This window comes from Branchiostoma lanceolatum, chromosome 1 (genome assembly GCF_035083965.1).
Source record: "Branchiostoma lanceolatum isolate klBraLanc5 chromosome 1, klBraLanc5.hap2, whole genome shotgun sequence".
NCBI lineage: Eukaryota > Metazoa > Chordata > Leptocardii > Amphioxiformes > Branchiostomatidae > Branchiostoma > Branchiostoma lanceolatum.
The window spans coordinates 21,683,243-21,707,496 of NC_089722.1; the positions used below are offsets into that span (position 1 = coordinate 21,683,243).

The window sequence follows — 24,254 nt, forward strand, 5'->3', positions numbered from 1 at the left end:
AAAATGCAATTTCTTTTTTTTTTGCGTATTGCGGCGCTGATGCCATGACGTCACGTTGTAAACAACGGAAATACTCCTCCGCGTGACTGGGGCCAACCCTTGGCATAAAAACAAAAATATTTACAACGGAAGGACGTGTGCGTCATTGAAGACGACAACAGTTTTTCAGACTTGACTTCGATCCTGATAGGAAAGGAGCGTTCCTCACAACGTGCGTCAACTGTAAAGTGGACGGGGACTGAGAAGAAAAATAGTGCTGCGTAGGAAGCTATGTGAAGCTGTGTTCAGGCCGTACCATAACAAACCGTTCGGTATTGCGAAAGGGCTCAGCTGTGGAAAATTTTCTGTCTTGTCGTCCCGAGAAATCGCAGAAACATGTCCTAGCCGGGTGATGCTCCGGATATTCTGTCTCTCTGATGAACTCCAAACATGTGTTGGATGTCGTCCTGTGGGGAAACTCTCCAAGTAAGCGGGAATCGCGAGCTGGGATTTTGTCAGAACGCAGCAGTAGCAGGCCGGGACTCGCCCGAAGAGAGGCCATTGTCGTTTGGTTTGGGTAGGTTTGGATCGGAACACTAGAAGCAGGCCCAAATTCTGTCTGATACAGCCATGGCAGAATCTGTAGGCGAATTCGAATACCACAAGAAGGATCTGATCGGCCATGGAGCCTTTGCAATCGTCTTCAAAGGCCGCCGGAAAAAGGTAAGACTTCCTTTATAATTCGAGGTACCGGTTTCCTATTTCGTCATCCTGGGCCAATGTCCCACCAAAACAAAGATCGTTCCAAATGCCCCTGATGACATCATTTCTTCCAACGAGAAAACGTTGGCGTGTCTGATTTGATTTGTTGTATCTCTGATCAGATCATATTTTCTTTTCAACATCAGCGACCAGAGTCTCCTGTGGCTATTAAGTGCATCAGCAAGAAAAATTTAAGCAAGAGCCACGCATTGCTGGGAAAAGAGATAAAGATCCTTAAGGTGAGCAAGCATACAGAATAATAAAATGATTCCATTTTTTCCACATCTTTAGTTTGATATTCATAGTTTTTAAGTTTTATTCATATATTATTGAATTTTGAAGTAAAGAAATGATTTCTCTTGACGCAGGAGTTGCAGCATGAACATATCGTCTCTCTGCTTGACTGTGTGGTAAGTAATGCATTATAGATCTATTGATTCATTGCAATATGGGAATATCATTAAAAGAGCTGCCCTCAACAATAACAACAGAAGTCAGTGTTGAATTATAAAAAAAAATTGCACCATGTCTTTGCAAGTGGTCACTTTTTTGTAGACTAAGTAGGACATGCTCATGAATTATAGAAAATGGAAAGTTTCTTTGTTGGGGTTTTCCCTTTGTTCAGGACAGGTGTGACGACAGGTGTGCATATCATTGTTGGCTTCAGTGGACTTCCCTTTGTCCTAGATGGCAATGAGTAATGGCCATATGGATTTGAAACTCAAGTTGTTCATAGATAGCGCATGATGGGTATTACCTATGTAACTACTATGTTCGCTTTTTCCCTTTAATGGCAAACCATGATTTTGTGACATTGCAAAAGTGTCATGTATTTGAGTTGCCTTTTTTATTTCCCATCAAGTTTGTTTGACTACAGCAATTTTAATAGCCAGTTTTTCATGGCTTTGATTAAATCCCGCGAAGCTACGTTTGGCGCGGTAACATTGCCCCCTGCAACCATCTCCGCCCAGCTGTTTGGTTTAAAACACTCGCAGTAACCTAAGCAAGGCATATCGAGTTACCGCTTGTGATGCAACCCTGAGAAAGCAACGCTCTTTGTTTCTACATGTACCTAATATTGGGTGCACGACTTCTTCACGTGCTCGCTTGGTCTTTGTTTGCACCTGTGGTTTGATTGGCCCATAACACCGGGGTGATTTGCATTTCAGGGAAAAGTCCAAGTTAAATGGTTTATATGCATGTGTGACGTGTTCATACCTCCTTGATATCTATAAGAGCAATGTTGCTCATGTTTGTGCAGTTAATAAAGTTAATTAGCCACACCCACATGCCCAACTAGGTCAGTTTTCATAACATAAGTCACGAGTCACAAGTCAGCAAAATGTTGAGTTAACTAAAGTAACTTTTCTATGAAATAATTTGTCTGCAAGTGTGCAAAGAGTAGATGCCGCCGGTTTACTGAATGCACCTGTCTGTTCATAACATTTGATGCCTAAAATGCACCAGAAATATCTGCCATCTGTTTTGCAATGTCCATATCTGTAAACAGACCCCCTAGATGTATCCAGGTCACCTGACAAGTGACCCAGTTTGGAGCCTACCTCACATGTTGTGCATGCGCCTCAGAGGTATGGAGGCCTCTAATGGGTGCCCTGTGTTGTCCTAGAAGTCTTCAGGCGACCTAGTTTTGGAGCTATCTCACATGTTGTGCATGCGCCTCAGAGTCAGAGGTATGGAGGCCTCTTCTGGGTGTCTTGTGTTGTGTTGTCCGTTGATAATGTACAAGTTGCCGCCAGGCTCTATGAGGCTCTATTCCTGAATCCTTCCGTTATAAACCTAGAAACCGTCTTTGGGAAAGGAGGCACTAGGCTTCAACTTGACTTTGTTCCATGTACCCATTAAATGTGTTGATGCCACAGGGTCCAATGATATTATTAGACCGATTCAATGATGAGCGATCAGATCAAACTCATTCGTCTTGTTAAAAAACAAGCTTTAGTCCCTGATTGACTATGAAAACTGTCCTATTTTTTGAATGAGCGTTAGTTGCCATATACCACATTATCAATGCCAATTCAATTTAGTAATGTTTTTCATTACTGCCAATTCCTCAAATAAATGTTTTTTAAAAAACCTTTTAAAACACAAAGAAAAGCCTGGAATGTTTGTGGTCTTTTCATTATTCACATGAACATAAGAATGTCCTTTTAACTTCAGCTGACGCGAGCATTTTCCTTTGTTGTGTTCAGTTACTGATTAACCTTAAGGTATGTTAGTTCCACTTTATAAGCGTCAGCTAAGCATTTTTAGATTTGTACTTTCAGCTGCTGTGCCCACTTTAACCATTGGTATAAGCTTTAAGGCATGTTTGGAAATTAACTTGAGGCATGCTTGGTGATTCAGATATATGTATAATTATATGTTAGGGGAGGACTCAGGAAAACAAGTTACTTCTCACTGCAGCCCCCCTATGTTGTCTAATTCGAACAGCCCACAGAGAAGTGTAAATTAGGGTTACTGTAAGTCAGTCAGGTGATGTAACACTAAAACTGTATGAACTTTTACCCAGTACATGTAGATGCAAATCTTTCCAAACTCTTTGACATCCTTGGTGTGACATCACCATGTAATTGGGGCTAATTTAGCTGGATATACATGTAGCTTTGAATCAATTTGTCTTTCTTCTATTGTTGCATTTTGGCACAGATCATTAAGAGATAAGTACTGTTATGAAAGTTTTTTTTTTTTACCTTATGAAATACCAGTTTGGGGATTGAACTCTTGGCTCTCTTGGCAGTACAGTATATACTATTGGGACCCTTAGGAGGCCCCTGAACAAATTATCACAGGCCTGGCAAAGAGCTAGTAGTAAACAGTTTCTAGATTTTCATATCATCTTAGCTCAGTGTACGACCGAGATTTTCAGTTGACATTTTTTTTGAGTTGACCAGGCTTGCTCGTCCCTGAATTTATCCATTCATGTCCAAGGTTTCAAAGGCAAATCCCTGAACCCCTGAATTATTCAGCGTATGTTACATGTCCATTAACGTCAGAGCGTCATGCTCTTGGTAAATCAAAACTAATTGCAGGTAAAGGTTGGGTATGATCGATGCTTAATGCTGGTAGAAATATGTGCTGGATCTAATTCTTGGGTTTATGTTTACTTTCAGTGCTTCGTATTTGTGATAACATAATATATTCTCAAATACATTTGCAGATTTTGGGTATGCCTAAACACCTCACCCAACCTCATCCGACCTCACCCGACCTCATCCAAGTCTAAAATGCAGTGTATACGGGACAGGGACATTATTTGACGTTCTGCATACGTTAAATATGCAATTATAAATGCAAAACAAGCAGCAAACTCCAAGTATTTGCCAGTTTTTGTAAGTTACTCCGCTCGTTTCCAAGATAGAAGGGTGATACGTGCCGTTTTGAGTATCATGGTCACGGAAAAAGTCAATAGTGCAGTCAAAATAGGTCAGATCAAGCATATAAATGTGTCTCCGGTATCGTGACAAGTTCACCAATCTCCTACAGTGCTTCAGAGGAATAAGACTTTTGTCAGAAACCAGATTTTTCGGGTCCAAGTTGATCTATTTTCCGCGGGGTTTCGCCATTGTTTTCAACCCAAATACGCACCATATGGGGGTTTTCTGCTGGTTTTGCATTCATAATTGTATATTTAACGTATCCAGAACGTCAAATAGTGTCCATGCCCCGTGTACACTGCATTTTAGACTCGGATGAGGTCGGGTGAGGTCGGATGAGGTCGGGTGAGGTGTTTAGGCATACCCGCAGATTTTGTACATGTATTTGAAACTAGCAGCTGGAACATTACTCAATGATGATAACATATCAAGCTGTGGAATAGGAGATGGAGAAATTTTGTTTGTGCTCCAGTTCCAGTACTATTAATCAAGGAGGCCTCCACAAGGGGGAAGATATCCCCAAGGGGTCTGGGCATAATTGGTAAATGGTAAGCCTGAAGTAACCCATTGGTTTAAAGACATGCCACTTTAAGACTTTTGAAGAAGAAAGAAGGAAAAGGGGTAAAGAAGAATGATGAATGTCATTATATGTGTGAATGGCTGCTTTCACCCGCCTGCTAAGCCAAAAGCTACCGGCTATGTTTTTCATAGTAAACAGCTTATACCTGTCAAGCGTAGCAGCAAGCCTAAATTTAGATCTTGAGAACAGAACCTTGTGTGTCAGGTATGTGGCCTTGAACAACGTTGGAAGAGCACCAGGTCCAAGAGTGTCCTTGACATGTAGAAGGTCATTGTAGGGCCAAGAACAAGTTTGTTGACATCCTTCGTGACCTATGACCTCCTGCCAGCCACTCTTGCGTAACTCCCACAGGAATACTTTCAAAACTGCTTTTACTATTCCAAGCAGGTGGTTGATAAGATCTGAAAGATAGAAATGTTAATCTACTGTCATAAAACAAATAGTAATAGCTGGATCAGGTATACATCGCAGAAATTGTATCTGTGTGGTATTGTCAACCCTTGGAACTGTTTGGCACTTCGTCAATTGCTGTGGCTTTGTTTGTGTGTGGACAAGTTGGTTTCTTGTTAAGTGTTACTTGGGGTCAGGCCATGTAGTTCTGTTGACGAATAGAGTTGTTTACCTCTAATGAAGAATGACATGTTATGTTCTTCTGATCAACTTTTTGGAAATTAGATATGGGAAGGCATTATTTTGTTCTGCAAAAGTGCTTCGCAAATTTGGCTTTCCTACAAAGTAGGTATCATGTTTCAAAACATCAGGCATTTTAAAAGCCATTATCACTCCATTTGGTTGTTGTTGTACAATTAAACTTTTGCAGAAGAATTCAAGTCAGTTAAGCTAATGACTTTTTATTACTTAACTGGACATGTAAACAATTTAGGCTTAATAGTTTTCTGTCACTTGAACATCCAATTGACCATGGAATTGACAAAAGAGGGTGTTGGGCAGAGATTTGGTACTTTTGCTCAGATTTTATGACGTCAAGAAGTTACATGTATACCAGGCCAGCTGTCATGCCATAGCCTTGTACTTTATACCAGGAGCTCAGGAACAAATACAGAATCAATTCGTCCAATGTCAAAAGATAAAAGGGTATTTTCCAAAATGTTGTAAGTATTGCTTTCTTTGTCCATGGAATCCCTAGATTTTTATAGATTATCAATATCTTCATCCTTTTTTCTTTCCAAGTTCTTTTTTGTCACAGCCTAAAATGGACATTAATCCAATAATTGATCAGTTTAATTGCTGTCCTAATATGTGTGTGACAGTGGAAGGTTTAAGTAACGGTTATTCCCAGAGAGATTACTGGCTGGCGTTATATAAGCAGCGCCAAAAATAAGTCACCTTTTTACTGTTGCTATGCGTTACTGTATATCTTTCAATATTTGCAATGGTTTTATTTCTGCGGTGACCTCTCTATCATTCATGACACAGCAAATATGTGTTTCCAAAGTACTGTGTACTACAGTGACACAATTCTTCCACCCATGAACGTAAAACATCGCAAAAGCCTCCATTCCCCTTCTACTGCAAAATTGAGTCCCTGCAGAAATTTGTACAGTACAGCTTTTCAAGTTCAAGGTCTAAGCTACACAGCTGGAATCCCTGACCAGTTACGATGACTAATTTATGCCAACACCTGCACCATCATGGTTATGAATAATTAAGGGCTTAGTCACCTAATACCAGGTAGTCGACTTCCTTATATAGTAGTTTCATACTCCAAAAACGTGATATTTCCTCATGTGAAGATTAATGTTTAAAAAGACTGAGTGACTCCTTATTTCTATTCCCACAGGAAACCCATTCAAATGTCTTCTTGGTCATGGAGGTATGTATCAATTATTATTCACACAACGAAACAAAAAAAAATACTGTACATGCATAAGTGTTGTCATTCACCAGTTGTTTATTACAATACCGAATGACAGGGTGTGTTTGCCACAAAAATGTGACTGAAACATGAGAACAGGGACCTTGGAAGTGTTAGTTCAAGGCAGTGCTGCTCCTGACAATAAATTCTACACTATTTACAGCTCAAACCTTGACCTTAAGTATTTTCTTCTTATGTAATTCCTGAGCCATACATAAGATCACATTCCTATGGGTGTTCCAGACCAGCCTACATTTTTTCAGTATGTCATGGGCTTCTACTTGTATTCCACGGGCTTCCATTGAATGATTCGAACATGCACAGATGTCAAAAATTTGAATACCAGATTGCCTGATGGCCAAAAGGAACCTTGGAAGTGTTCCATGACAAGTTCAAGACAGTGCCGCTCTTGACAATAAATACTACACTATTGACAGCTCTGACCTTGGCCTTAAATACTTCTTCTGTACCCTACAGTACTGCAATGGTGGAGACTTGGCAGACTATTTGCAGGGTAAGTCCCACTGGCCAAAAATACATTTACATTTTTGTTTATTATAGTTGCTGCAAAATTTTATAGAGCGATGTAGATCAAGAATTAGCAGTAATCTATATGGAAACTTGGTTTGCAAAAGCAAAATGCTATTTCAGTCTTTTCCTTTTTGACTTGACTAATGATATTATTTTTACAAATCTGATAAGGATTCATTGGAGTTGTGTACACGGTTGCTTAAGTTAAATGCTTTACTGCCTTTGACATTGAGTCATGTTCTTTCTCAACAGTTAAAGGCACTCTCAGTGAAGATACCATCAGGCTGTTCTTCAAACAGATAGGTAAGAAGTGATAATGTTGTACCAAATCAGATGAAACATGATCATTTTTCCTCACGGCTTCCTGTTTTGTCCATGTTCCAGCCTTTGTATTTAATCTGTTAGCTTAACTCGAAAAAACATATCGTCAGTTTGAATTGAGCACAGATATTTCTCATACAGTATTAGAAAGTGGTCCCAACAAAATGGTTACAGTAATGGGTTTTCATGAAGATGCTGTAAAATGCTTTGCTAACAGCTGTTAAACTTGAGCAATTTTGGCAGAGCAAGTGCATATTCCCAGACTAGCTGATATGCATCAGTTCAATGTTTAACGCACATTGACTGGCTGATTTTGCAGTGACTCATGACAAAGCTGTGAAAACAGACGAAATGCCACAACGGGCAGCTCATCAAATCATTATTAGATTACGACCGCTCTGATTCAGTATTGACTTTATCATGTGCTCATTCCTAATAGGTATACTTGCCATTTAACTTTGCCTATAAATGAAGGCTCAGGATATGCAAAAACTATTTTTCGCTGCTTGTTCCCATCTCGTCCTTCCACATACTTTTATTTGAGATACAGAATAGCTCAGTCATTAGTGCATACATGTAGCTGTGATAATCAAGTGCTTAGACTTATTTTTGGACCACTTGCTCGCTCCTCAAGAACACCTCTCTTGTCCCCCATTTGTCTGACTGTCATAATTGAATATGCTGTTAGAATGCCAAGTAGGCCCTCAATACTCACACAGCAGACAGGCGCCCTCTCTCCAAAGGCTAATGTGCCCACTAAATACTCTGGTGTAATGTTTTACTGTGCAATTAGCTGATCTGTCTGGCGTATGGTATTCTTTATCATCAAGGAATCAGCGTACATATTAATTACATGGTACAGGGCATGATAGAGTATTAGATGGTGCAGGGAAAGACACAAAATGTTAGATTTTATAAAACCACACAGTACGACATTGCTACAGTCAAAACTACCCTTGAAGATCACTCAGGGGACCGATAAGATCTGGTCCATGTGGGTCAGTGGTCACTATAGACACAGGATTCATAATGCTTGTGTCAATGTGAAAAATTATCTAAGGGACCACCAAAATGTGGTCACATTGGCCAGGTGGTCCTTATGTAGAGGTGGTCACTTATACATGTTTGACAGTAAGATGTCACTATCTGAAATACACTAAAGGGTTTAATATTGAACTTCAATTTATGGACAAAGGCACTAGCCTGTTATGCAGTTAGATACATTTTGTTGTAAACACATGTTTTGTATCTGATTTGTTGACTTTGTTATCCCCCAGCCTCTGCTATGAAGGCTCTTCATGCCAAAGGTATCATCCATCGAGACCTCAAGCCCCAGAACCTGCTACTGTCTCACACAAGACCCAACCCTGCGCCTCAAGACATCAAGATCAAGATAGGTCAGTCATCTTATGTATCTAAGATTACTATGAATAGTCATGTAGGTGATTCTAACTTACAGCTATGCATTTACTGTACAAAATCGGTGTATTGTCCAGGCTGCTTACTGGCTATATATGGGAAACAAGCAAGCAAATACCTAGTACATAGGCATTGTCCTTAGTGCTGAAATGTGTTCCAACCCTACCACCCCTGCTTAGTAACAAGAATATCATTATCAGGCTTCTCTGAAAATCAGTATGAGGTTTTGAAGCAAAGAAAAATCAGATTCTTCATATTAAGACATTTTTGTAACATTGTTATTGCATAATTTACACAGTGTCACATTTAAAGTCAATGTCCTACTAGTTGACACTATAATGATGACTTGTAAGCACTTTCATGACTTTTCCATTAAACAGATCCAAGTACACATTAAACTCTGTACCCTTTGCTACATGCAATTTCTATTGCTGCTGAACAACAATGATTAATTGAAACTGTTAGCCTATTTCCTTGTGCAACACATTAACATTTTTGTTCTTTTCCTTCTCTTCCCAGCTGATTTTGGGTTTGCAAGGTACCTGCAGAGTAACATGATGGCAGCAACGCTGTGTGGCTCCCCCATGTACATGGTAGGTAACAGATGCATTGTTGGGATTCTATAGTAGGTAGTCGTTGTTCCCGTTCTGAGTATAAGATTCTATAGTGCTTAGCCGTTGTTCACTGTCACCTCCCAGCAGTGCCTTAGATGAAAGCTTGTCTAATTCTATATTAGTGACAGTATCTTGTGTATAAATCATCTAAAGACTAGAGCAAGTTATGGACAATGCAGTTGGAAATAGAAGGACAAAATAGGCATCGTAAGGATTGTAAAGGAATAGCACACAATTGCAAGCTTTTATAGAAAAACCTTGAGAACAATTTAAAACAATACTAACAGGGCATCAACAGTTTATCATTCTGTCAGTTCCTCAGATGGAAGCTTCTCTTACTGTAGATCTTTGAATGTACACGGTAGTTTATTTTTGCCTTTTTATGCCCAATCAAAATATACAAATTTACAGTATTTTGCACCAGTGATGGAAGCTTATAGTTGTATATACATCATGTCTGCCCTTAGGCCCCAGAGGTGATCACCTCCCAGCACTACGATGCCAAGGCAGACCTGTGGAGTATCGGCACCATCATGTTCCAGTGTCTCACAGGCAAGGCTCCCTTCCAGGCCTCCAGTCCGCAGGGACTCAAACATTTCTACGAGAGAAACAAAGTCCTCATTCCAAAGTAAGTGCTGTAAACATGTGCTCTGTTTTACTAGACTTGTATACTACAGTATTACTTCACCCATGAACTTGAAATGTGGATGCTTACATCGTTGAAGGTTAGACATCCAGGTAATAAGATACGCAAGGTAACAGTTTCTCAAGCAACTAGATAAGATTTGGAAACGGTCAGACGTTGCAGACAGCATCTGCTGTCTTTTGTCAGTGTCTAAATAAGAATCTGGAGCTACCAGGTAATGTGGATGCTTACTTTACCCTTTTACTGAGAAAGTTAAGCAACCAATGTCAAAAAACTAATTCAGCACAGATAAGCCTTATCCAGAAGTTTTATCAAAACTAGCTGCAGATCATTTCTGTTTCAGACTGTAGAATGATACATGTATCTCTCGTACATTGTAAAATGTGATAGATAAGAAATTCACCTTGAAATAGTTGCCTTCGCTACTTTGTCATTGATCTGACCAACTGGTACACCTTGTTTTCCCCTCAGCTTGCCTGCAGGCACCTCCTCGGCCCTTCGCGATCTTCTCACTAAACTGTTGAAAAGGAACCACAAAGAGAGAATGGACTACGGTAGGAGAACCTGAAATTTTGCCTCAGAGTCTACAGAAATGTTAAACACTCACTCAATCTTAGATGTCAATACCGTAGATACATGTATTTTGACTTATGTCATTATAACTGATTTGAGTAAATTAAACCTTGTGCATAGCTGAATTTTTTTCTTGATGACAAGAGGAATCTCTGTTAATGTAGTAAGAATTGTTATAATCATCCTTGTTATTTTATTTGCAGAGGAATTCTTCATCCATCCATTTATCTGTGGCAGTCCTACCAAGCCCAGTAAGTTGTGTAGTATTATACAGCGTGACAATAATGTTCACTGTGTCATCATTCATGTACTTGCACTTGCACTGATAATCGGAAGTACATTCTAAAGATGCAATCTGCTCAGCTTACTATTGTCAACTTATCTTCTTGCAGTGATCATCTCTTTTTGATTTTTAAAAAATAATGTCCCCTTTTTCATTTTTTATAGATTCTTTTAAGTGTTCATACACTTTGCAGGCAGTATAGACTTTATTGTCTGCCTATCGTAACATTCTTAGGAACAGCAGACAATAATGCAGATGACAAGTCGAGCATAAGATTAGCGGATGAAACAATCAGAATTAAAAGTACATCAACAGACATACATGAGATTTTTTGCAGGAAGAAACATGAATTTGGAGAAACATTCTACAATTTCAAGTGCACAATAGTACAGATAGGTTGTTTTTATATTTTGTTTTACCAGAGAGCTTACGAATAGAATCTTCAAACTTAAACATTCTGATGGCATCTCATCTTCAAGGCACGGGTAATAAACTATTAGTGTTCAGTTTGAAATGTTAGGAAGCGTTAAGACTTTTTATATTGAAACATAAGGAGTGTTACAAACGTAGCTCAGTTGTCACAAGCTTCATGGCTGTAGCAAAGATTTCAGGTGGAACATGAGTCAGAACAGAACAAGCACACTGATTGTTTTTCATTCACAAAAGAAGATAGCTTTGAAGAATTAGGTGACAGCATTGTTGTGTTAGGTGAGTTTTTCTTTTTTTCTTTTTTTCATATTTTTTTTCAGTTTGTTTTCCTGCTTCATAAGGTTATGTCAAAACACAAACCATCTAGTAACCAATAGCAATGATGAATTTGGATTTTTAAAGAAAGGAAAAGGGCCTCATGAAATATTTTTCCAATAATACCCAAAGTCATCGCAATATGTTGACTAGTGTAGACATTTCCAACCTATTTGGTAGGAACAACTGTTACCTTCAGCATTCTTGGCCATCTAGAAATGCTATTCAGTTCATCAAGAAATTTACTTGATGACCCATGAAAGTTAGCCTGAGTACCATCCTCCACAGTAACCACTGGCCAATCTTTCGCTTGCTTATCCGTGGTTAGCAAGCGAAAAGATTGAGCCATAGGTAACTACGGGGGATGGTACTCAGGCTACATTGAGAAGATGATGAAGTAACATTTTGTGTGTTTGTTGTTCCAGCGTCCCCTGTACCGGTCCCACTGCGCCACACTTCCTCCTCCTCCTCACCCAGCAGCAAGTCTTCAGCCTCGCCTGCCCCCCTCCCCATGGGCAGCTCTCCTCTGGTATGTTTCGTTAAAAGTACATTGTATTGCGTTTGTTCGCTCAGGCCCATGTAGTGCGTAGCAGCACATAGGGAAGCATATGCATGTTTCCTTGCTGCATTAGTAGCAGGGTTATATTCTAACAGGTAGGGGTTGCTAGCCCATCCCCTTTAATGTCCTCGAGACACCTCCTCGAACACGGAACCCCCATTTTATGTTCTCTTCGAAAGGATGTATGCAGTCCCAACTGAGATCTAATATAATAAATATGTTCTTCACCAACACCAATGAATGTTTGTGTTGATATTGAGAAAAGAATTTCATTTTCTCTGTGCTGTCCCCAGACTGCAGCTGCCAACCTCAGACCGCGGGAAACTCCGGACCTGCTGAGCTCGCCGCAGGAGCCGCCCAGTTTCCTTGATGTGTCGAGGGACACACAGAGCAGCAAGTCCTCGTCTGACCAGGAGGACTTCGTCATGGTGCCCACCAACCTGCCCTCAGACATATCAGGTACACAACAGGCTCTGGTTTATAGATTATATGTCAGGGTAGAGACTTCAATCTGGTACAGTCCGCAATTCTACCGGTAGAGATCTTGATCTGAGTTTCTCTTGATAGAGACTCTGTTTGGGATATCTACCAGTAGAATTGGCTATTCTGCTGGCAGAGATCCCGATCGGGGTCTCTGTCAACAGAAACTCTGATCGGGATCTCTACCAGCAGAATAGGCGATTCTACAAGATCAGAGTCCCAACCCTGACATATATTTAGTTGTGTGGCTCCAATCAAGATCTCTCTGTGGGTAGAAATCCTGATTGGTGTAAATTTAGGGATGCTATTTCGCATAAAAGACAGTCCAAAGGTTTCAATTTTGATTCATGTCACTTTAGATCATTGGATTGATTTGTAATTTAGGATTTATAAATGGGAAACCACCATGACATATTCCTACCCTGGCCATCCTGATGAAGATGTCTGTGGATACTAAGACTCCAATCTCTACTGGTAGAATCGACTATTCCTCCGGATGGCAATCTCTACAGCACTGACATAAGTGATATCTTCTCCTTAACCTTTGTGAGCAAAACATATCAGTGATTAGCATGAAGATAATCAGTCATATTTTGTTTGTTTTTTCCAGCAGAAGGTCACTTGTCCCGTCCAAGAGGGCTGGAGAGTGCCTACAGGTAGGATTCTTATCATTTCCTCCGTTCAGATACTGAAGTTATGATTTTTCAAGTTACTAGACTAAGTATCTTATTCTGAGAAAAGATATGAATGGCTTTTTCAATTTTTTCATTATGTAGGCTTTTAATTTCCATACCGTTTTTTTTTTGTGGGGTAATCTTTTCTGCTTGATGTTGCTCGTGTAACCATCTATAGCTACTTTGTTTTTTAAACTTTTTTTTCCATTTTCCCCCTCATTTTATCTAATAATTGGTTGGGGTTGGTGCTCTCTTGGCAACAGTCTGGGCTATCTGAGTGCCGTCTCATTCTTTTTCATAGGTATAGCTTGAACTTTGTAGGTTTTTCTAATGGTAACAAAAAAGGAGAATCACAACAGAGACCAGTGATAATCGGTTTTCCCTGCTGTTTTCCCACAGTGCGTCTCCCCCCCGTGTGTCTGCAACACCCCCGAGCAGAGCGCAGGCTCCAGTGGCAGTTAGAACAGACTCCAGGTAAGAAAATAGACTTCCACACAGCATTGCCTGATTCATAAGTTTGTGGTTATTTTTGGCTTGTCTACAATGACTGTTGTCTCAGGTCCTGTATGCATTATGGGAATTATCTATGATAATTCTAATCCATTTACTTCCACGGTGCTTTGTTTCAGTATTTTTAAATTTTGCACTTGAAACAGTTCTGCTGCAGTACAGTAGTTGTATGAGGGAGACATAGTCGCGGTGTCATGTAGTCACGGTGGAGAGATCACGGCAAAAACCGCAAAAATAAAAGCACTACGATGATTTCAACATTCCCACTATTTGCAGATTAACTCTATATCTCTTGTAGTATTTAATGCTACTAGAACTGATTGGTTCGAGAAGCCATCCAACCACTTTTCTATGACGAACATTGAGACTTGTTTCTCATCAACTCCAGACCGTCCAGTTTGCCTGTTCACAACCCTGTCCACCCCCCTACTGGCAGTATGGCAGAGCCCGTCCCCGTCCCCTCGCAGATGGAGGCGTACCATGTGATCCAGCAGCGCAGGGGGTCCCTGTCTCCAAACACTCCTCCCTCCCCCGCCAGACGGGGATGTGGTAGCAGCCCAGGTCTACAGTATTCCAGCCCAAAGTTAGCAACACCGACTGTGCACGCGCACAGGGACAAGGTAAAAACGTTTTCATTTCACTTGTATTCTTTACCTTCTACGGTTGTGTTGTGCATCCTTGTTATGGAGATCATTCGAATGATGGGACTTACCCATATGTAGTCTAATAAATGAATACGACGTGTAAAATTGATAGATTTCACAATGTCTTTTAAGATTAAGAAAATTCTATACATGACGTCCGTTGGAGATCCAGAATCATCTGCGAGAATGCTATGAAATAAATAAATTTAGCTTAATTATATTGAGTTTTTCATGATGCCCTCATTTTTAAACAGTTCCATGACAGTCATGACATTTTCTCTTAAATTTCAAGATCACAGAAAGATGTGTTAAGAAAAGACAGTCATTTGAATGGCAAGCTTGTATTAAGATGTTTACTTCTTTTTACAGGGAAACAGAGTTCTTCCATACCAACCTCGGTCTCTCTCACCTCAAAGTAAGTTTTACAACTTGTACTTGTAATGTGCATTCTGAAAATCTGTTAAAGCGCTACATATTGAACCATGCTAGAATTAGTGCCGCAAGTAAATTTCGTTGGTGACACTTTCTTTAGACTCCAAATCTAATGCAAGAGTGCAAGAAAGGGCTACCACGGGACATATTTTCCCACTTTCTTGTTGTGTTGACCATCACCGAACGGGAACAAATTTTATGAATTTGATTATGCAAAACCTACTGAAGACAGATGATATTTAACATATTTTGGTTGCTGCCTTTAGCAATGCAGAAATAAACTTTTGGAATAAGCAGATTGTAATGTTCAGGACTTGTGTCCTGTTGTACAGACCCTGAGAACCCAGCCCTCCCTACTGCAGGAATGAGACGGTCCAACAGCTCGCCTGCCTACCCCCAGCACTACCTGCAGAACACCCCGCCCCAGGGGAGGTTCACCCCACCCTACTCGGGAACCCCACCCCTGGGGGCCATGGGGACGTCACCTCGCAGACAGTCATATATGAGTAAGTCTCTTCATAAGTTTGAAAATATTTGATACTAAGTTGTAATATTCATGTCTAGAAGATTGCTATTTTTATGTTTATCAATCCAATCCTTGCACCATAGCTAGCATGATGTATTTTGCATAGTGTTTTCAAGTCCATGCTAACAGTAGCTTTTCCAGATGTCATTGCTTAGTCCATGTCTCCTTTTTCTCCTCAGGTACAACACCCCCACAACTTGGTACAGCCCTTCTCAACATGAACCCCACCACCCTCCCCACCATAGTGGGCTCTCCCACGTCCAAGTTCCCTCTCACCACCGCGGACAGCCCAGCGGCGGCGGCCATGGTGGTCCAGACGACACCGGGACAGTCCATGAGAGATGCCGCGGTCGTGTCACAGCTGCAGGGCTCCCGTGTGCGAGCGATCACGCCGTCGAGCATCGCTGAGTGGAGTAAATCTCCGCTGTTTAAGGCACAAGGAAGCCGGACAGGTAGGATAGGTTACAAAGTACACACTAAACTGTTATTTTCATCAGTTTGTGAATGAAATGAATAGAAATGTTACCAAGAATCTTTCTTATATCACAGAAACGTTGGCTTAGACCATGTTGATTTGATTATTTGGATGACATCTGCGCATGCATCAATTTTTGTCTGTTTCCAACAGCTAAAAAAGTTTTTGGCCATACTGTAAATCGTAAAAAGCAGCTGCAAAATGAGAAAATACATAATGTGAATTGCAAAAAAAAATATTCCAGGAAATGGATACTTTTGTTGTAGAATGCCAAAGTCAATTCCATAGTAAAAAAGAAGTTTTGAAAGTCTTAGAACAAAAATGAAGAATCTATATTTCAGTATGCCATACTGTGTGTTTTTATTTCTTCATCCTTCCTGACCACGTAGATTTCATAATGTCCAACTAGACAACTCTTTTTTTGTTGCCAAACTTGTTTTTTATTCGCATGCTTGCATCAGTTTAGCGGTCCCCAGAGGATGTCATCCATATAATCAAATTAACATTGGCCTTAGTTAAAAACAATTGATTATGTATACCATAAACTTTGTTTTACAGTGACTTACCAACCTGATGAAACTTATGATAATTCACGGATGTATGTGTGTTTGTTAGGAAGCATTAAAGGCTTCATTTTTAAATATTTTTCATCCCATCATCCCAAAGGTATGGGCAGAAGACAGCTGTCCTTTGGGAATGCCTCTAGTTTGCTGCGGGCAGCGTTTGGTAGTCCCAGTGGCAGCACGGGCGGGGCCTCGTCATCCGGGAGTATGGAGGTGTCTGTGCCAGTCAGAAGCCAAGGTGGGCAACTAGAACCTCTTCTTTTGCTTCTTCTTGAAACTTTTGTCAGAATGATTCAGCAAGTAGAATATTCAGTAAATTCCTGAATGTAAAGTATGGAAACTCCTTAGTGATGGCAACTAATGCAAAATTCTGTTAAAATAGACTTAAAGAATATTGGTAAAGGCAGAATTTTTTCTTGTCCTACCTAATTTCACAAGGTGGGGAGTTAGAACGTCTTTCTTCTTTTTCTTTTCCTTACAACAGTTGTGAAAATTTTATAGGGCCTAGAATGTAGTGAGTACAACCAAGTTTTTTGTAGTGTCATGTGACGTACAGTAAGTATAAAACTGTCTCACCTATAATACCCGTAGGGTGCAGGATTGTGCTATAATGGCCTAAACTATCTTGTCGTCCCTCCCTCTCATCTCCAGGTGCTACAGGCGTGTCCCCACCCTCATCCATGTCCCCGCCCAGCGGTGGTGCCATGACGCAGTTCAGGAGGCCATCCACCCCCGGGGCCATCATGGCATCTTCCCCTGACATGGAGGGACCCATCTCCTTTGTCGCGCCAGAACTGCCAGAGGAAACTCTACTAGAGGTACTTATTGTTTATGCATCTTTCAACTTTTCAACTACAACATTAATTAAATACTAAATGTACTTTAAGTTTTACAGCTTGCTGACTAAGGTTCCTGTCTCCCTTACCATGCCACTTAGATTTTCAGTGTAAGGGAGACTGGAAATCCTGAAAAAAAAGAGGATGGAAGATCAGAATGTCCTTTTCTTCTGATATGTACAGTCAAAGGTGCCCAAGAAGACAACTCAAGAGACCAATGAAATCAGGTCTATGCGGGCAGCTGGTCACTATAGACAGGATTGTGTCAATGGGAAAAATGATCAAAGTCACATTAGCAAGGTGGTCCTTATGTAGAGGTAGTCACTTACACAGGTTTGACTGTAATACCGTATTTCTTCTAATAAAGGACGCACTTTTTTGACATTTCAACCTTCAAGATGAGGCTTCAGGTCAAAGCCAAAGTCGGGGTGCCCACTTTATTTAGGTTTTCTCTCGAGAAAAGTCGCGACGTAAGTCAGGAAGTCACCGATTATTACCCCAGCAGGCTAGCCCCGTCACTTCGCCGACACGCAACGATAATTTATGCATGTTCTGTTCTTATTTATGTTCTTATGTTTACAAGATAACGATGCTACATCATACGTATATTTTTGAAAAGGTATTCTAGATATAAAAATAATTGATTTAGCGATATTAAATATCAAATTATTTGACACCAAATAACGCTGTGTGTTTTCAACCGCGCGACTATTTCAGTGTGTCGGGCCGGCCATAATTTCGTACCCCACGCCGCTTGTGCTACGCCGCTTGCGACGTCAATAATTTCCTAACCACCCATACGGCTGCAAATATGGGCACATCGTGCGTATCTGTAGACATTATTTATCAAAAACGTAATAGCTAGAATCTGAAATGTTCCAGAGTTCGCTTCAGCGGGAGTTTTGTTTTTGTTTTGACGGATAAAACGCGAAAACCCACGCCGCTTTCGGCACACTTCCGGGTTGATTGATCGCTAAAATTACGCAAAAGCCACCATCAATCCGCAAATAAATGTATGCTTTCCCGAAAGCATCTTTTGGTTTTGCATTTTCTTCACCATAATGTTGCTATGTGGTCGATAAAACCGCGTTTTTATTGCGTTTTCATGTGTAACATTTCAGACAAAGAAAAAAAATTGGACCGCGATTCTGCTGCCCCATGATGCACTTTTCCCGCCTTTAGCTGCAGCAGTAACCAATCAGAGACGCGCAATGCGATCATGTGATGAGGATTGCGTAACACGCGAAATGCATCTTGGGGCAGCAGAATTTAAACAATATGGCGGCGGGCGATCGGCGAAGTGAAATGATTTGTCAATGCAACGCTGTATTTTGCGGCATAAATGCCGAGAGACGAACTTTTATTTTATCTCAAAATGCGTTTTACACGTTTGTCTTCGACTAGCCCGGTAGAAATCAAGCGGATCGTCGTCTGGTCCTTCAATATCAAGGAAGTTTGTCAGATATCCTGGCGCGAGGTTCTCAGCGTGACGTTTAAACTTCAAAACTTTTTACTCAAAATTTGAGCGGAGTAGAGGGTTAAGTGTTGACCCCAAATAATGGTAATGTTTTCCCGAAAATTGCTTGAAAATGGAACGATTAAGAAAGACACCAGGACTTCATAGCGTGCCGAATACCGGGGCGTGGTCACATCTTGGAGAAACGCGCCGAGCGACAGCGGCCTATCGGGGGTGCGCACTTTATTAAGGTTTTTCAGTGAAGTATCTCAGCTGGCGTGATTGGGGTTGTGGTGAAGCCCAAATCGGGGGTGCGCACTTTATTTGGGGTGCGTCCTTTATTAGAAGAAATACGGTATGCTCAAACCCTGGGGTTTGCGGAAAAACCTGGCCTGTCTACCAGGCCAGTCTACCAGGGCTGTCTACCTGGGCTGTCTACCACGTCAGACTTCTCAGATACCCTATCTATATCCCCACAAACTGTTTACACCAGTGTTTGGTAGACAGGCCTGCTTTTTCCGCGAACCCCAAACCCTGTTGTCTACACTTGTTGAAGTCGAAGTTACAGTATAAGTGGTCTGTTTTCTCCTTGTTCCCCAGCCTGCCCATAACGAGACCCTCCAGCGGATCCACTTTGCGCTGATCCTGGGGGAGTGCATCATGGAGGTGGCGCAGTCTAAAGGAGCTCCCGGCGCCTCGCTGACCGAGTCGCTGCAGGTCAAACAGAACGAGGACTTCCAGTCAGACCAGATCTGCTTCGTCAGCGAAGGAGTCCGGTGAGCATAACAAACTCATTCACTTCTAGTTCTACCAATGAGATTATCTTTTACTTACCTGTGTTCTTTTGTAGGTCAGTTAGTCTGACTTAGTCGATTTGACAACAAGATAACTTGATTACTATATGACACTGTGTGTTTGTGTGTGATTAGGCCTTGGTGTTTGAGATTTCCTATATTCTAACTTACCTGGATGGAGACTTATACCCTTCAAATGAAACCAATTTGTTTGAACAATTTCTAGCAAATGAACGATAAAGTTAGACTATAGAAAGAAATAGACTCTGAATGAGATCTCCGTCGGAAAAATCTTCAGATCGGAATCTCAACCCTTACATATAGATTATGTTTTACAAAGGACCAACATAGTTCTTGAAACTGTAACTGTTCTAATTCTACATCAACAGTCATAATCCTCTCTCTTCTGCCTCCAGGCGAGCGGAGCAGATTGTTCTGTACATGCGCGCCACCCAGCTGTTCTCTTCAGCACTGCAGCATGCCAGGGAGGAGGTCCGGGCAAGTCAGCTCAAACCCTCCAAGGCTGTGAAGGAGAGGGTGGCCAAACTTAATGACAGGTAACTGAAGCCCTAGAGATCCAGGACCTTTAGCATGCTCTGTTTATTTTGATCTGTGCCAAAGTATAAACTGGCATCAGACCAAAACCATTCCATTGATAAGTTGTAGTAGCTGATTTCAAAAGTACTTACCAAATGGAAGAAAAAGTTGTTTTGTTTCATCCCATGTGTTCATGATTTGTAGAATGGTCTGCAAGTTGTAAGTATGTAAAGTGGGTGCTTATTCACTTTCCTCTTGTTTCTGAAGATGCCATCTTGTTCCGTTTGTAAAAGTAACAAGAAGTTCATGCAAGACAGGCATGCAAGACATTGTTCTGAAGATGTCTTGTTCTTGTTCACACGTAAAATAGGTATCCTGCATGTAAGACTCTTTTCCTTAGTTTTAAGATTTTCTACTTCTTCCACAAGGAGTGTATCCGTGCATGTAACAGGTATTTCTACAAAAATTGAACAAGGGGGAGCACACACAGGCAAGGGAGCGAATTCTAAGTGTTTATGGAAGAATCAATTGCTGAGTGAAGGCTGTATGCTGGATATAAGATAAAATCTGAATTCAACAAGGGGGCGCTGGGCTGAAACAAGAGGGTGCAGCGCCCTTCTTTCCTGATTTAGATGAACCCCTGTGTAAGACTCTTGTTCATGGTTTTGTTCACCTTCTTCCACAGGTACAAGGAGTGCATCCGTGCCTGTAAGACCCTCCATGAGCAGGGGGATGTAAAGATGGCGGAGATCAGCGCCAGCATGGCCAACATGACGGCCGACAAGCTGCTGTACAACCACGCCGTGGAGTGCTGTCAGGGCGCCGCGCTGGACGAGCTGTTCGGCAACCCGGGGGAGTGCGCCAGCCGCTACCGTACCGCGCTCATCCTCCTACACGGGCTGGCGCTCACGATAGAGGACGAAGAGGACAGGGGCATGTTGTTGAAATGTAAGTTGAGAGCACCGCGTAGATCATTGGTCTTTAAGTAGTGTGTGTAGTCCAGTGGTTACTGCCTCTGCCCCTCCACCAAGAAGTCAGGAGTTCCAAGCCCGGATGCGTTGCTCGCCCGACATGCATGCTACTGGAAAGGGTCTTAGGACATGACGTTAAAACGTGGTCCACTATTCATTATACTTGTCGAAAAGAGTTAGGGGAATTTCCCCTGTACAACAAACCTGTATCTGTCTTTTCTGTCATGACCTGTGAGTGGAAGAGTAACTTGACTTTTCATGCAATTCATTTGAGCTCAACTGGTACAAGATCACTTTGTGAAAAGACTGTGGGCTCAAATCACAGCCTGTTCTCAATGTTAACATGCATGTTACTCAAAGTGTTTGCTGCACCTTTCCAACCTATTTGCTACTCATAGAAATAGAAGTTCATAGATCATAAATATGTTGGGTTCTGCTGGGGTAAGGTACATGTAGTTATCCAAATAGTCTCTGATTCTCAGTCGCAACTTTGATTCTCTTTCACAATTTTAACTTTTTGTCACCTTTTTTTTTCCAGATTCTGATGCAGTGGACAAGAGGTTGACATGCCTAGAGAAGGTCCACCAACCAGTTCTTGTGTTTGATTAGGAACTTAGCACTGGTATTGCCAGACATGTTACAGGTCTTCTGATTGGTCAGTGTTGATGACAACATTAAGAATCAAGCTACCTTGCCACTTGAGTATGTTTAACGTTTTCGTTTTGAAGTTGAGCATTAAGAAAAATGTTGTTACTCAGATATGTGGTAGAGTGGTAGGTTGCTTTGATTCCAATCATTCAAGTAGAGGAGTTAGTGTTATTAGTAATGTATTTATTGTGCTTTCATGTTCTGAGGGGTAAATATAGGGGATGGGCAGTCTCACTATTAATGTAGGATTGAATTTTCCAGTGAGAAACTCATTTTAGTATGAACAGTCACTTGTGTTGGAATACAACAGCATGGAAAATATTGAACTGTTTTACAACACAAAGATGGGTCCATTCTTTGCGTTGGAAAATAGTTTCATCTTTTCCGTAAAAAACTCAGTTTGTGAGATTTGACAGTTATAGTAGTGAAATTTTCCTGTCTGTGACTGGCATCGATGCTCAAACATTTCTACACCGGTCAGAGTCTCTTTATGTTCTGATGCTGTTACTATGAGGAGTGGACATTATGAAACATTCATTTTTGACGGTGTCGCTCAAAAGATATGACAGTGAAAAGTCTCCCTATATCACAGCACCAAAGAAAAACAACAAAATTCACTCACTCAAAGTTCGCAAGTTCCCTTGCCTGTCATACATAATATTTCTACCAGCCACCCCTTGCCGTTACCAAACATTACAGATTATAGACAAGCTAATCTTTTCAGCTGTTGTGGTAGTGTCAAGTTTTTTTAAAAAGTTGCAATGCATTGCTTAGGTGCTAACATGGATATCATAATGAGATGAAGGTGTACAGACCTTCTTAGTACTTGTACATATTACTGTGTTCAGATGTAGGTTTAGTGAAAGCAGAGGGCTATTATTGGTGATGTGAACAAACTTCCGACTGTGAAGCATTGGTAGTGTAACACAGATATGGACATGTCTGCTTTCTCTGTGTTCCTAATGAAAACATTGTGATGCAAGCCTATACTTTTATCATTCTATAATAGTTAATCGTTGACATTTTGTAATTATTACGGTTCTTTAACATTGGTTGATTGCTGCATTGTGAAGGAAACAGTGTGACAGAAGAAAAAACGTTGACAAATGTGATTTTGTGCAAGTGTGACAGTTTTAAAGAAGTGTGCCTGTTTTCACGAAGGAATGTCTGTTGGTCAATGTAGTATTTTATGTGGTTTCATCTCAGAGTATGCAAGTATTTTAAAAATTGAAGTCTTGAAGTATAATGTTGATGTCCCTTTAGTTCACAAGGTAATAGTAAAGACAACCATTGTTTTTGGTTTCTTATGATTAACAAAGACTTAAGATAGAAATCAGCGTGATTTGTATATTGCAAGTTATAACAGGACTTGATGTAAATACCAAATGTATATATACTGCCTGTATTTATAAACTGTACAATCATTTGAAGTAAATTATTCTGGTGTTTGAAAAAAATTGAATTGAATTGTTTTTTGTAATGCTCCATCTCTGTACATATATCGTTATCAATATCTCAACACATAGTTATTTCTCAAACACCAAGGGCATAATTGGAAGCTCAATGTTTCAACTTTTATCATTATTTGTATGATTATGTCTCACAAATATATAACTTGATAGAACTTGTTTTCTTCTACATTGTAGTATTCAATTAATTCTTTATCCAAACATCTGACCAGCAAAAGTCTGAATTGTGTTTTGGTGTGAGGGAGTTCGGAGACATTCCATAAAAATATCCTTTTCACCGAGTTCATTAAAACACAAATACATTAGAAATAATTACAGATAAAACGATATCAATAAAAAAACCCATAAAAGTAGACATATCTTTATCCTTGCCATTCTGTTTATAGTTTGTATAGAGATATTTGAGCCTTTAAAACCTTATCAGACAATCAAAATGCGTATTATCCCTAATATAAAGTGACCATCATCTGCTCTAAAAAGTGTCACACGCTAAAGACCCTCCTGAAAGAACAGGTATAGAAGTTAGTTTGTTACACGCCCTCGAAAACAAGACAATCGGTTAACCTACCTGATGTCCGACAAACGAATGGTCTACGGAAATGAAAGAAATAAAGTCAGCGTGGCCCTATCAACTACAAGAAGTTATCTGCCACATTACCTATTCATGGACGTATCAAGGAAAATGACAATACCCGGTTTAACGTTATAGACATTTAGAAGACGAAAAACTGCATAACGAATACCGGAAACATGATACACGTAATAAGACAGGTAGGTCGGAGGTAGTTTGCGCTTGAAACGTGTCCCATCTTTCTACATTCAATGTCTTGACTTGAGGAAAAGGAAATGTTTTCAAGTATAGTCAGTGGCAACAAACACGACGCACTTATGCATGATAGGATCAATACAAAATCCGTCTTATGTTAGGGAACGTTTTATGTTAGGGCCCCTTCCGTT

At 40.6% G+C, this 24,254-nt stretch overlaps 1 protein-coding gene across 7 annotated transcripts; it reads left to right on the top strand.

Moving 5' to 3' along the window:
* The first annotated feature begins 70 nt into the window (after positions 1-70).
* On the top strand, positions 71-23,452 carry LOC136441254 (serine/threonine-protein kinase ULK2-like). 7 transcript variants are annotated; one of them, XM_066437432.1, is made up of 26 exons: positions 72-702; positions 888-980; positions 1,110-1,151; positions 6,518-6,550; positions 7,070-7,106; positions 7,376-7,426; positions 8,722-8,841; positions 9,383-9,456; positions 9,945-10,105; positions 10,595-10,677; positions 10,900-10,947; positions 11,646-11,687; positions 12,149-12,252; positions 12,576-12,741; positions 13,373-13,418; positions 13,836-13,910; positions 14,335-14,566; positions 14,960-15,005; positions 15,355-15,528; positions 15,728-16,000; positions 16,690-16,824; positions 17,238-17,404; positions 19,479-19,654; positions 20,089-20,229; positions 20,895-21,157; positions 21,719-23,452. In XM_066437432.1, exons 1-26 carry the CDS (start codon positions 610-612, stop codon positions 21,787-21,789), a joined length of 2,946 nt encoding a protein of 981 aa, XP_066293529.1. In that variant the 5' UTR covers positions 72-609; the 3' UTR covers positions 21,790-23,452. The 7 variants fall into 7 exon arrangements, with proteins under 7 accessions (XP_066293580.1, XP_066293529.1, XP_066293557.1 ...); XM_066437460.1 differs by having other exon boundaries at positions 15,385-15,528; XM_066437476.1 differs by having other exon boundaries at positions 14,383-14,566.
* The last annotated feature ends 802 nt before the right edge of the window (positions 23,453-24,254 follow it).